The sequence below is a fragment of the Podarcis gaigeae genome (assembly GCF_964106915.1).
Source record: "Podarcis gaigeae genome assembly, chromosome: 5".
In the NCBI taxonomy this organism is placed as follows: domain Eukaryota; kingdom Metazoa; phylum Chordata; class Lepidosauria; order Squamata; family Lacertidae; genus Podarcis; species Podarcis gaigeae.
The window spans coordinates 62,643,595-62,656,687 of NC_139681.1; the positions used below are offsets into that span (position 1 = coordinate 62,643,595).

General features: G+C 41.0%; 1 protein-coding gene across 9 annotated transcripts in view; it reads left to right on the forward strand.

The window, feature by feature from the left end:
• Positions 1-13,093, forward strand: part of MAP3K13 (mitogen-activated protein kinase kinase kinase 13) — a 41,282-nt gene that overhangs the window by 20,017 nt on the left and 8,172 nt on the right. For all 9 annotated transcript variants that reach the window (XM_083741807.1, XM_083741802.1, XM_083741803.1 and 6 more), the window contains 10 exons: positions 1,324-1,507; positions 3,073-3,264; positions 3,384-3,542; positions 3,717-3,875; positions 5,324-5,432; positions 6,336-6,445; positions 7,012-7,128; positions 7,842-7,979; positions 8,969-9,680; positions 9,869-9,939. In XM_083741807.1, the coding sequence (XP_083597933.1) occupies positions 1,324-1,507; positions 3,073-3,264; positions 3,384-3,542; positions 3,717-3,875; positions 5,324-5,432; positions 6,336-6,445; positions 7,012-7,128; positions 7,842-7,979; positions 8,969-9,680; positions 9,869-9,939 (1,951 nt within the window). The remainder of the gene's footprint in view (positions 1-1,323; positions 1,508-3,072; positions 3,265-3,383; positions 3,543-3,716; positions 3,876-5,323; positions 5,433-6,335; positions 6,446-7,011; positions 7,129-7,841; positions 7,980-8,968; positions 9,681-9,868; positions 9,940-13,093) is intronic.

The following is a 13,093-nucleotide window of genomic DNA, read 5'->3' on the forward strand; positions in this document are numbered from 1 at the left end:
TCTCATCTATTTGAATTTATGGATCAATGTTTCCTATCTGACTCACCGGTGCTTTTTTTCTAGAAAAATAGGTGCCAGTACTCACCATGAAGTTGTTAACACTGTCTCACACTTTTTAACAAAAAGAAAAGAGGTGCCGAAGCTGTGGACCCTTGAGTACCCCCTGAAAAAAAGCACTGCCACTCACCTTTCATAATGCCTAAAAATAAGGCAGTCCCAAAACCAAACAGCGATTTCTGCTATTCTGTGTTGCTTCTTGTATTGGGTCATTTATTGGACACCTGGAGCAGTGGTGTAGGATTGGTTGTCGATGCCCGGGGTGGGTGTGCCGGGCAGGCACCAGCCCTTGCCACTGCCTGATCCCACCCCCACCAGAGCAAAGCGGGGCCCTGCTGAGTTGCCTGCCCACCAGTGCAGGGGGAGATTGAATGGCCAACACTGCCCTTGGTGGGCAGAGAGGAGAGCCAGGCTGGGCTGCACTGGGGTTGCTTGCATGGTTTGCGCCCCCACATAAATTGTGTGCCCAGGGCCATGGCCCCCCAGCACCACCTACACTATGTCCCTGATCTGGGGTATTATTTTTCTACCCTTGGATGGGAGGGGGGATGCGGGGATGACTGCATGCAAAATCTCTTCCTAGGTGTGGCAAGATCATATTCTTAGTTGTTCTTAATAATCTTTAAAGCAGGGATCCTCAAACCAGATCAAGAAACAAATAGTCTGAGCTCCTTAAAATGTGATTGAAGCAAAACAAATGTGCATTTGTTGTGCATGGAAAAGCTGTGCTTGTGGGGCTGATTTGTGGGGAAGAGCTCCATGTACAGTGGGAATGAATACTCGGAGCTTCTTTGATTAAAGGAATGGGGCCCCTCCTGTTTGTACAGAGCTGAAGGTGACTATCACTTGTGCTCTCAAATGTTTGGTGCCCCTTGTAGCATCACCCCTGAGCACCAAAGGCAATTTCAGAGTCAGCTATCCCTTACTTTACTGACTTCCAGTCTGGAAGCACTTCCGGTCCAAAGCACCTCTAGGAGTAGAACATTTGGGATGTTTTGGTTGAAGAGATACAGTGTTTGTCCTTCTATCTCAGTATATTTATTATGGGAATGCTCACCTAGTTATTTCCTGGGAAGCTTAACAGCTAATGAAAGCACTAGTGCTTTTTTTCCTTTTAAAATACAATATTATCTAGATGTGAGCATTTTGCATGCTAGCAAAGTTCAACAGGGCATCAGACTACAAAGGCACTAACTGGTTGATTACTTTGAGGCTTGACAAAAGGTAGCTATAGCAGTCAGAATAACAATGCTTGTTTCTTATCAGATACATGGGAAGTTCCTTTTGAGGAGATTTCTGAACTTCAGTGGTTGGGCAGTGGAGCGCAGGGAGCTGTTTTCTTAGGGAAATTCAGAGCAGAGGAGGTGGCCATCAAGAAAGTGAGAGAACAGAGTGAAACGGATATCAAGCACTTGAGGAAGTTGAAGCATCCCAACATCATTGCTTTCAAGTAGGTCATACTTTGATTATCTTGACTCTACAATAATGTTGGTTTTTTTGGACTCATATGCTATATGTCTTCATGTCCTGCTAAACTGTGTTGTGGGTGGCACTGTGGTCTAAACCACTGAGCCTCTTGGGCTTGCCAATTGAAAGGTTGGAAGTTTGAATCTGTGCAACGGGGTGAGCTGCCCCAGCTTTTGCCAACCTAGCAGTTCAAAAGCATACCAGTGCAAGTAGATAAATAGGTACCGCCGTGGTGGGAAGGTAAATGGCCTTTCTGTGTGCTCTGGCACTCATTGCAGTGTCCCATTGTGCCAGAAGCAGTTTAGTCATGCTGGCCACATGACCTAGAAAGCTGCTGTGGACAGACACTGGCTCCCTTGTCCTGAAAAATGAGATGAGCGCTGCACCCCATAGTCGCCTTTAACTTAACAATCAGTGGTCCTTTACCTTAAACTGTGTTCAGGTTACAATGGTCTCCTTCTGTCCTCTAAACAGTAGTTCTAGCTGGAAAGTCTCAACTTCAAGGTTATTTCTTTAGCCATGCCTGCTGATGGTAAAACAGAATCCTTATATTAATTGACTATCCTCAGATGATCAGATATTGGTGAGTGAACAAGCCGGCAAGTGTCACTTAATAGTTGCTTCCTTTTGTAGTTTCCAAACAAACCAGGATATTAAACCAGCTTTAAACTAAGGCTTCATATCCTTTCTTATTTGGGAGCCATTAGCCATAGTTTCCCAGTATATAAATGGAAACCGTAGTAAACTGAAACTTCTTGGCTTGCTTCCAGTTCATATGAAGGGAGGAACAAAGTTGCTGTTTATGGATGCATGGTACAGTGGTAACTCTGGTTGCAGACGGGATCCATTCGGGAGGTCCGTCCAGATCCCTAGGTTTTCGCAACCAGAGAGACCGCTTCTGTGTATGTATGTGTGGCAAAAACCCAGAAATATACTTCCGGTTTTGCCGGTTACGTATCCCAAAGTTTACGTAACTGGAGGGATACGTAAGTGGAGGTATGACTGTAGTTGGATAACATGCTTTGTATTCTGTGGGAGCCTGAGTTCTTCCCAATCCATTATTGCAGCAATTTTTTAAATTTTATTTCCCACTCCTTTCTTTGTGAAAACTTTATTGTTATGTGTGGAAAGAGTTTTAATGTGAGCTAATTCAGCAGCATTTCATCCTCCTTATTCTGCTCCAAGACTCTGAATAATAATCAACGCCACCTCATGAAATTCAATTTTAGAATGAAATAGAATGTTTAGAATGAAATAATAATAATAATAATAGCTCTGGGAAGACATTTCATTATTCCACTTACTATTCTGGTACATATATGACCAAATAATTGGTGGATAAAGTGAAAATAATGTGAATTTATTTGAAGGATAGAATGCGAATATGAATAAATTAAAAGAAAGAGTGATTTGGTCTCAAGGTGAGAAGTACTTTTACTGTCCAGGAGAATTAGCAATGGACAGCACTTTTCATTTTGTTTCACTTGCATGTTCTCATTATTATAAATGTTGTTGTTGTTTTTAATCTATAGTTCTTTTTTATGCCAGGGGCGTTTGTACTCAGGCACCGTGCTACTGTATAATAATGGAGTACTGTGCTCATGGACAGCTGTATGAAGTATTGCGAGCAGGTAGGAAGGTCACACCTCGCCTGCTTGTGGACTGGTCAACAGGGATTGCTAGTGGAATGAACTATTTACATCTTCATAAAATCATCCACAGAGACCTCAAGTCGCCCAAGTGAGTTGTTAGCATGTGGGGAGTGTAAGACAAAAAATGAGATTTGACCTAAATTGTGGTTGTGAGTTGGAATTACATTCAAACTTTATTCCCCATTTTTCCCTTTTTTTTCTTTTCAGTGTATTAGTTACTCACAATGATACAGTAAAAATTTCAGATTTTGGTACTTCTAAAGAACTCAGCGATAAGAGTACAAAAATGTCCTTTGCAGGGACTGTAGCTTGGATGGCGCCAGAGGTGATTCGCAATGAACCTGTCTCTGAAAAGGTGGATATTTGGTGAGTAATGCATTAATAAGTACTTGTCAGTTTCAGTGTTTCCAGCAGAACGTCTGAGACAAACTCTGTTCTCATGACTTAGCATCACTAGCAGCTTTGTTTTAGAAGATCTGAGTCTTAACTTCCCTGTTGTATACAGTTTTTCTGATTTTTATCTCTCTCATTTTCTATCAGGTCATTTGGAGTAGTTTTGTGGGAGCTTCTCACTGGAGAGATTCCATATAAGGATGTCGACTCCTCAGCCATCATCTGGGGGGTAGGCAGTAATAGCTTGCACCTTCCTGTGCCCTCCACTTGCCCAGATGGATTCAAGATCCTTATGAAGCAAACATGGTAAGGGTTGTTCTGTCCACACTGAGCCCAGCTGGTCTTGTGCACACTCCTCTTCCACCCCCAGTACAAAACGCCACAGTATGCCCACAAAATGAGAGTGAAGGATGAGATCTCTGTCTGCACTGACAAGTAAGATACTGGCATTAACACTGTGATACTGCAGTCTGTTATTTTGTAAAGCACAGTTTAGAATAATACATTGGCTTGGGGGAAAACAACTTCTTCAAGTGTATGAACTGATATGAATGCATTATGATTGCCGCAGACAGTAAGGTAATAAGTAGAAGCCATGCCTGCAAAGGAAGAATGGGGACACACTTCAAATACGCTCCTAATACTTCCTTTGTGACCATAGTCACTTTTTTGAATTTTTGAATTTGGTGCCCTTTTCTTTTTCCACCATAATTGTTCCAATAATAATAATAATAATAATAATAATAATAATAATAATAATAATAATATAATATCTTTATTGTCATTGCCCCCTCTCGGGGACAACGAAATTACTTGGCTGCTCCATCCACCCAGGTAGGGCACTCCACTCAAAATCGGAACAACTATAAAAACACTAATTAAAACAATATAATATAATACAGCAAGGAAGATTAGATGACTTTCAAAGTCCAGGTTTCCCATTCAGGGCCGAGATCGCTCTGGAGAAGAAGCTGTTCTTGAGGCGGCTCGTTCTTGTCATCATCGTCCTGTATCTCCGTCCCGACGGCAGGAGCTCGAAGAGACAGTGACCAGGATGTGGTGGATCTTTTACTATGTCCAGTGCCTTCCTATGGCACCTTGTGGCATAAATCTGCTCTAAGGTGGAGAGTGGGCAGCCAACAATGCTCTCTGCTGCCTTAACAACTCTGCACAACACCATCCTGTCCTGGGTAGTACAGCTTCCGTACCACACACATAAGCCATAAGTGAGCACGCTCTCAATGGCACAGTGATAGAAGGCAAGCAGCAGTTTCTGCGGAAAATGGTTTTTCCTTAGGATTCTTAAAAAGTACAGTCTCTGCTGCGCCTTCTTCACAAGCCCCCTTGTGTTGACACTCCAGGACAGATCCTCTTGTAATTCAATACCCAAAAATCTGAACGTAGCTGGAAAGGAAGGGATGAGAAGGGAGAATAAGTGAAGATGCTTCTGAAATGGATGCGTGGAAAATAACAAAGTGAGAGGATATAGTGTTCATATCTAGCTAATAATCTTTCTACATTAGTGTTACATTGAGGGTTTGGTTTGCCTTGCCAGATACGGGAGGGGGAATAAGGAAACTGACATTTATGAATTCCTGATTGCTTCCTCCTTTGTTTTTCTTTAGGGGGTGGTGGTATTCTAATAGGCAGTGAGAAAGGCCTATTTCAAATGAAACCATCAATTAAAATATTCCAAATTGCTTCTTAATTATGTTTGGATGTTCTTTTCTGTTTGTTTTTCTTTAATTTGTCAGGCAAAGCAAGCCGCGGAATCGGCCCTCTTTTCGACAGACACTTATGCACCTTGACATTGCATCTGCTGATGTGTTGGGTACCCCTCAAGAGACTTATTTCAAGTCTCAGGTAAATCTCTTTCTTTTCTAGCACCAGAGTGTATCGTTGGCTTGCCATGTGTTCTTTAATAAGACTTGTATGGTAGGAATAGGAAGAGAAAAGCACAGGCATTCATTTATGAATCTCTTCCCATAATGCACCCCAAAGCGATTTACAATATAATAACATAGTTGTAAATAAAAAGCAGTAAATAAAAAACAACAGCACATACATAAAATTAATTCCATTCCAAGCTAGATACCAGCTGGGATGAAGATTTTAAAAGGCTTGTTGAAAGAGCAATATATTTGGCAGGCATCTAGAAGATAATATAGAAGAATCCTGTGTGATGTACAGTTAGACAGAGTTCCAAATGGTAGGTGCTGTCACACAAAAGGCCTGATTCCAACATTGTGCAGAATGGACCTCCTGATAGGATGGTGTCTGCAGGGTGCAAATTTTGTTCCAGTGAAGTATTAAAGTATTAAAGTAAATCATTTTACTGAAGTGATCAAGATGTCTACAAGTGCAAATCCGTAGGAATTGTGGTGTGAAATCTAAAGCCAAATAAATAGTTGTTATTATATTTCCATGAGTATTGCATACTCTTCATGTAGTCTTGGGCCTGAAAAGCAGTTGGCTACAGATTTGAGAAGAAATTGAGCTGTTCATAGGTTAGAAATGGCAATCAGTTTTATAGGCTAGGAGAGATTTGCAATACACGTCTGTACTTAATGTTAGAATTTCAGCTAAAAAGATGAGTCCCTGGTCAAGCCTGGTGATCAGATAGCTTTGCGGCCTCCTACCACAAAAGTACTATTGGAATAAAGAAGCTTGGGTTTCTTTTTAATATGTTAAAGTAGTGCAACCCTTTATTGTGCAGTTGTCACTGCCATGAGTTATGCTATGTATCTATCTAAATTGCTTTGGCAGGCTGAATGGAGAGAAGAAGTGAAGAAGCACTTTGAGAAGATTAAAAGTGAAGGAACTTGCATACACCGGTTAGATGAAGAACTTATTCGTCGCAGAAGAGAAGAACTCAGGTCTGTTGACTTTCAGTGTGTGAGAAGAGCTTTGCTAATTCAGATCAATTAACTATCCTGTTTCCACCAAGAGACTGCCACATATTTCTGGGAAGAATGCAAACAGGACATTCAGTCTGCCTCTGATCCTGGATGTTCTATTTAGCTATCATAGCTAATAGCTGTCAATAGTTTTATCTGTCAGTAATTTGTCTGATTTCTTTTCAAGGAGATAAGCATCCTGTTGCAGGAAATTCTTTATGTTAACTATGCACTGCATAAAGAAATAACTTTTGTTTGTTTGTCCTGAATTTACTGCCAATCTCTTATCCTGGGTGACCCTGAATTATAGCAGAAGGATCTTAACAGAGTTCTCTTTAGTGAGTGCTTCATTCATATCTAAACTCTGATTTTGGTTTTATTACATTCAGATACTTTCATCATTTGCTTATCTTGGAAGTGGTAGATGAGATGTTTAATTGAGAATAATTCTGCATAAGTACATCTATTAAGCTTCCCTTTTGCCTGTACAAATTGTCCCTTGGAGGAAAAGCCACTCACCTGTAGCTCTCCTTTCTTTTTCATAGGCATGCCTTGGACATTCGTGAACATTATGAGAGAAAACTGGAGAGAGCCAATAATTTGTACATGGAGCTCAGTGCCATCATGTTACAGCTGGAGGTTCGAGAAAAGGAGCTCATCAAGTACGCACATCCACATAGATGTACCTTGTAGCCATGCAGATGACATAATTAGAAGCAGGGATTCATAGGTTTTCTGATTGTTCTAGATTAAAACAACAACCCCATAATGATCTGTTTCGAGATCTGGATGACAAACAAGTGTAATTTGCTTCAATGGCAGGAAATTGTGTTCTCTTTGTGTTTCCCTTACATAGTGCAAGAGAACAATTGCCATTCCTTAGTATTAAGTTTTTCCATGGATCTGCTCCAGACACTTCTTTTTCTAATCAAGATTGTTGTGGGGAAAGCTTGTTATTTTAGAACACAACACTTCTGTTGCACATCCATGTTTTTTTAATCTTGATATGAAACACAACCAGCACTTATGGTCACATTAGTTGTTGCCTAGATCAGCATACTCCAACCTCTTCAGATGCAGATCCACCTTTAACCCAAACACACCAATTTTGTTTACCATATATTTGTTTGGTGGTAGTGCTGCTGTTATTGCTTCCTTTAGATCAGGCTCTACCTAGTATTGGGCCCCATCTCCCAATTTAAGACAGTGGCCTAGAGAATAACTAGGTTCCTCTCCCAAATGCTGACATGAGCACTTGCGTGGACAACAGTTTGTAATATTTATTATTCTTTTGACTTGGGGAAATTGCAAATATTCTTAAAAAATTCATTTTATAATGAAAAGATTACAAATATCATTTTTAACCCATGTGCAGGCGGGAGCAAGCTGTGGAAAAGAAATATCCTGGGACTTACAAGCGTCACCCAGTCCGACCAATAATCCATGCCAATGCAATGGAAAAATTGATGAAGAGGAGAGGAGTCTCGCACAAGCCTGGGGGCCAGACTAAACGGTGAGCCAAATAACAAAAACATGTTCAAAGGCTTTCACAATTACGTGCATATATCTACAAAATGAGGAAGCCACATCTGCTAGGGTCAGCATCCATTATTGCACAAAATGACTGATTACTCAAGTGGCACTGACAAATCTTCTGGTGTGTAGCATCCTTGAATTAGACATTATAAGATGGGATATGTGTGTCCTTGATTATGATCACCAGTAACATGGAAGTTTTAGTAATGTAGAGCAGGTGCAATTTAAGAGTGGAATGTTGGACCAAAGAGTTTTATTGGTAGTCATTTAGGAATCTCGGAGTACCCAATGCAGCTTTTATATCAGAGAGTGCGCTTTTAATATTAGCAAAATGGTCAGCTGATATCTGGCCTGGATTAAATGTACTAAGGGGTTATCTAGAGAGCTTTAATTCTGGAGATTGGTGTGGCATTTCAGCATTTTTGCTCCTTGCCATTTAGAATGAGTTCTTAAGTATGTACTGATCTGTTGATAGTGGGTAGTGTGGAACCACCACAGATCTGAGAAATAAATGCCTACAAATCACAGCTGGGCTTTTGTAGGCAAGCATTTTTTTAAACCAGTGCTTTAGCATAATGCTACAGCTAATTCACATTGCTGCAAAACCTGTTGTTGCAAACTGGGAGTCACAGGATTTATTCTATGTTCACCTGAATTATTAAGCAAGCAACATGGGGTGGGAATGCAGGTCTAATTTCCTTTTTTTAAGGCAAAAAGTCAAGAAGCCCACTGGATGTATGCATGCCTTTGATTCACCTCAGTGCTTCCTTTGGTACCCACCAATTCCAAATTTTATTTTTAGTTTACCCTATGTGACCTATAACAAAACTTGTGTTACTTCAATGTCATCTGTCAATGGGCATGTTGAAAAAAAATGAAGGAAATAATGTGAAAATATCCATAGAGTGGAAGCTTGCATATGTTACTTCTAATAGAGAGCATGCTGGTTTTTGCATCCTTTCTCAGGCCTGACTTGCTGAAGACGGATGGCATATCCAGCACTGAAGTGGCTCCTAGTGGCTCTCCCCTTTCAGGAAGTCCAAAAATGTCAACCCTCAGTAACAAAGGACGTTACCGTAGCAAACCACGCCACCGGCGAGGAAACAGCAAAGGCAGCTACAATGATTTCACAGGGATCTTGAAAAATCAGTCAGCTCAAGATGACTTGGCCCATTCATCTCACCATCATCAGCACCACCCTCATCATCATGGGCATCACCCCCGAATGAACATCCATGGGCAGGACATAGCCAACTGTGCTAACAACCTTCGATATTTTGGCCCTGCTGCAGCCCTACGCAGTCCTCTTAGTAATCACGCCCAAAGGAGGATGTCTGGTTCTAGTCCTGACCTTATCTCTGCTGCTATGGAAGCTGATTCACGGAGAAATCTGGAGGAGAACGAGAATGGGGAGGGCGAGGCTAATCATTGGGAATGTTGTAAAGGAGATACATACAACCTTTGCCCACAGTGCAGGATGGGGACAAATACTGAAAAACAAGGACAGTCACTTGAGCCAGGGCTGGAGAAGTCTGAAGCACCATTGCATGCAAATAAGCAATTTCCTGGAAATAATGAGGAAGGTGAATTCAACAGCCACAGATCAGTGTCTTCTCTTGGCTCATCTCATCCTGCAAGTACTCCAGGACTGCCGGGTAAAACACGACCCATCCCAAAGGTAAGATCCCTCCAACCATCCTGGAAGCAATGGACAGATTTACATTTTGCTGTTTTCTCATGCACCCTAAATTTCTTAGTTCTTTCTGTAGAATACTATCTTTGGAGACTTCCGTTCATGAAAGTTGCTCAGGTGGCTGCATGCTTGTAAATAAGTGGCAAATAACATTGCCTTTAATCTTCTACTAGAGTGGAGATGACTCTTCAGAAGAAGAAGAAGGGGAAGTAGATAGTGAAGTGGAATTCCCACGGAGACAGAGGTAGGACACTGAACTGCTCTATTTTTATCGTAATTGCTAAACAAAGCTTTGGTTTAACAAAAGGATGGGGAGTTAAAATTTTGGTGGGATGAGGAAGGGTTAATGGTTGGGTAATGTTCATGAGCTATGACAAAGGCAGGAGAGCAGAATTCTGGGGGGTGGAGATAATCTCAGTTTTTTCTCTCCTGCCTTGGCGAATCTGTCAGTTAAGTGGTTTTTCTTCCCATTTTCTTTTCTATTCTGTCCTTCTGTGTTTGCTTGTGTGTGCTTATTGTGATCTGATTGTTTTTGTTGTGAACATTACCCCCCAATGAACCCTTCCTTATCCACCAAATCTACAGGTTAGGTAAGACCAATCGTCCTTTTCATTGTAACATGATGAGAACGTAAGAGGGGTGACTGTAACATTATTTGTTATCCAGGTTCTTTGAACAGGGAAATTACCTTAAAAAATTGCTTTAAAACTCTCTACCCATGTCAAATTTATGCTGAAAATGTCTAGATCTAATCATGATAATCATGAGATGTTGCTTCTAATGTGTTTCCCCCACAGTTTTTCCTGATATGCAAAAGCACAAGAGACTTATCTACAAAAATCTGGAAAAATTGCTAGCACAATTAGTCATGATTCTTTCCTACATAAGAGGCATACACTACTTGCTTTTGGAAAGTAGGCAGGCTCTTTGATCTATGATTAAAAATTACTTTTTTTGTATATTTGTTTTTGACATTTGTAGTCTGCTTTTAAGTTTAAAGAAATTCCCAAATGCGGTAGCAAAGAATAAAAACATTCCAAACAGTTGGGGGGGGGAGACTTTAAAAGCCTATGAAAATTAAAAGGTTTTTGCCTGGTGCTAAAACAACATTAAAGTAAGAAAGAAAAGAATAAAAACAACAATATCTAAAAAGAATACCTCCCTGAATGATTAAAAAATAAATAAAACAGCTAAAAATATAAAACTGCAGAATAAAATCATTCCCTATTAAAACCAAATTGCTTCATTTCAAAAGTCAGACCTGAGCCAGATTGCAATGGATCTAGATAATCAGTATTATCTCAGGCTGTTTGGAGTTGAACAGCCACTACTCCCTCAAACATCTTACCCAAATAGTTATTTTCTGGACTGTGCCCGGATGTGTTCTGGGAAGAGGAAGGAGAATTCCTTAATTAATTGGTTAACTGTAGATATGGTTAAGTAGGGTTGAGATAAATTTCCATTCATCCTTGATATTACGGAATTCGCTGGTGATCAAGGCTCTATAATTATGTGCTCTGCAAAGTACTTCCTTTTGTTAGTCCTAAATCTTCCAACATTGGATTCTTCATTGGATTACTGAAGTTCCAGTGTTATGAAAGAAGGGAGAAAACGTCATCCACTTTCTACGTTCCATGTATAATTTTATATACTTCTATCATGTCCTTTCTTGCTCACCTTTTCTCTAAACTGAAAGGTTCCCTAATGTAACTTTTCCTCCAAGGGGAGTTGCTCCATTCTTCTAGTCATTTTGGCTACCTTTTTCTGAACCCCTTCTAGCTGTACCATTCCTGGTGAGATGACCAGAACTGTATACAGTATTCCAAATGAAGTCACACCAAAGATCTGTATGATAACATTGTGATATTGTGTCAGTTTTATTATCAATCCCTAGGGATCCCTACCATTTTTCACAGCTGTTGGACATGGGGTGATCTCTTCATCAAGCTGCCCCCTACAACTCCAAGGTCCCATTTTTGGTCAAGTCACCAACTGTTCAGACCCTATGAGAATATATTTAAAATTTGGGTGGGGGGGAATTGCCCCAATTCTAACTTACATTGAATTGCATTTGCCATTTTATTGCCAATTCTCTGCGTTTGGAGAGATACTTTTGGAGCATTTCACAATCCCTTTTTGTTTTAACCCCTCTGAGCAATTTGGTATTATCAGCAAACTTGGCTACTTTACTCCTCGCTCTTAATTTTAGATCTTTTATGAATAAGTTAAAAAGCACAGATCCCAATATCGATTCTTGGGGGACTCCACCATTTTTATCCCTCCATTGGGAGAACTCTCTGCTTCCTGTTACTTAACCAATTCTGATACACAAGAGAACCTCTCCTCTTATCCCATGACTTCTAAGCTTACTGTAATGGTTGTGAGGGGTTACTTGTGCGTAACCTTACTTCAGTTCAGTTAGTTTGCTTGCCCCAACCATGCCTAGGGTCGGAGCTCGCCCTCCATGACCTGTTAGTCACTTGCAGAATCCGAGAGTGGGCGTCTCTTGAACCTCTTCCAGCATAAAAGCTGTTTGACCCCGAGTCTCCTCCTATGTTCTCTGCACGGAACGCGTCTGCGCAAGTAAGGGGAAGGCAGGGGCGTCCCAGCGCTCTCTCCACTAGTGTCGGGGGAAGGGTCTTGGAGCCCTGTCACCAATTCCTCCCTCTCCCTCTCTTCTCTATGGGTGTTACGCTGAAATCCTTCCCCCCTGCTCGTCCCCTCTCCGGCATCGCTGGGTAGCCCTGCCTCCATTTCTCGTTCTGATGGCAGTTCTCTGACACTTACTCAAGAATTTTTGGTGAGGTACTTTGCCAAAAGCTTTTTGAAAGTCCAGGTATGCTATATCTCAACTAGATCTCTCTATCTATATGCTGCTTGACACCCTCATAGAACTTTAATAGATTAGTGAGACAGGACTTACCCTTGTAGAAGGCATGCCGGTTCTGCTTCAGCAAGACTTGTTCTTTTCCATTCTTGGTAATTTTATCTTTAACAGTGTTTTCCACCAGTTTCCCCAGAAAATTGGCCTTTAATTTCCAGTATCCCCACTGGATCGCTCTTTTAAAATTGGGGTTACATTGGCCACTCTCCAGTTTTCTGGCATGGAGGCTGATCTTAGGAACAAGTTAAATCTTTCCGTTTGAAGTGATTTCACATTTGACTTCTTCAGAAACTCTCAGATGGATGCCATTCGACAGTTTTTATTTTGGTGGTTCCAGAATAGTCATAAACTAGCACTGTCTTCTCACTCCTGTACATTGATTCTTTCTATTGTAGAGTCTAACTGGATTTACCTGTAACTGAACCTGATACCATTTCTTCCAGGAAAAATCATAGGGAGCAGAAAAACTTTAGTGAGTGGTGTGGATACTCTTGGTTGCCCACAGCTTCTCCTC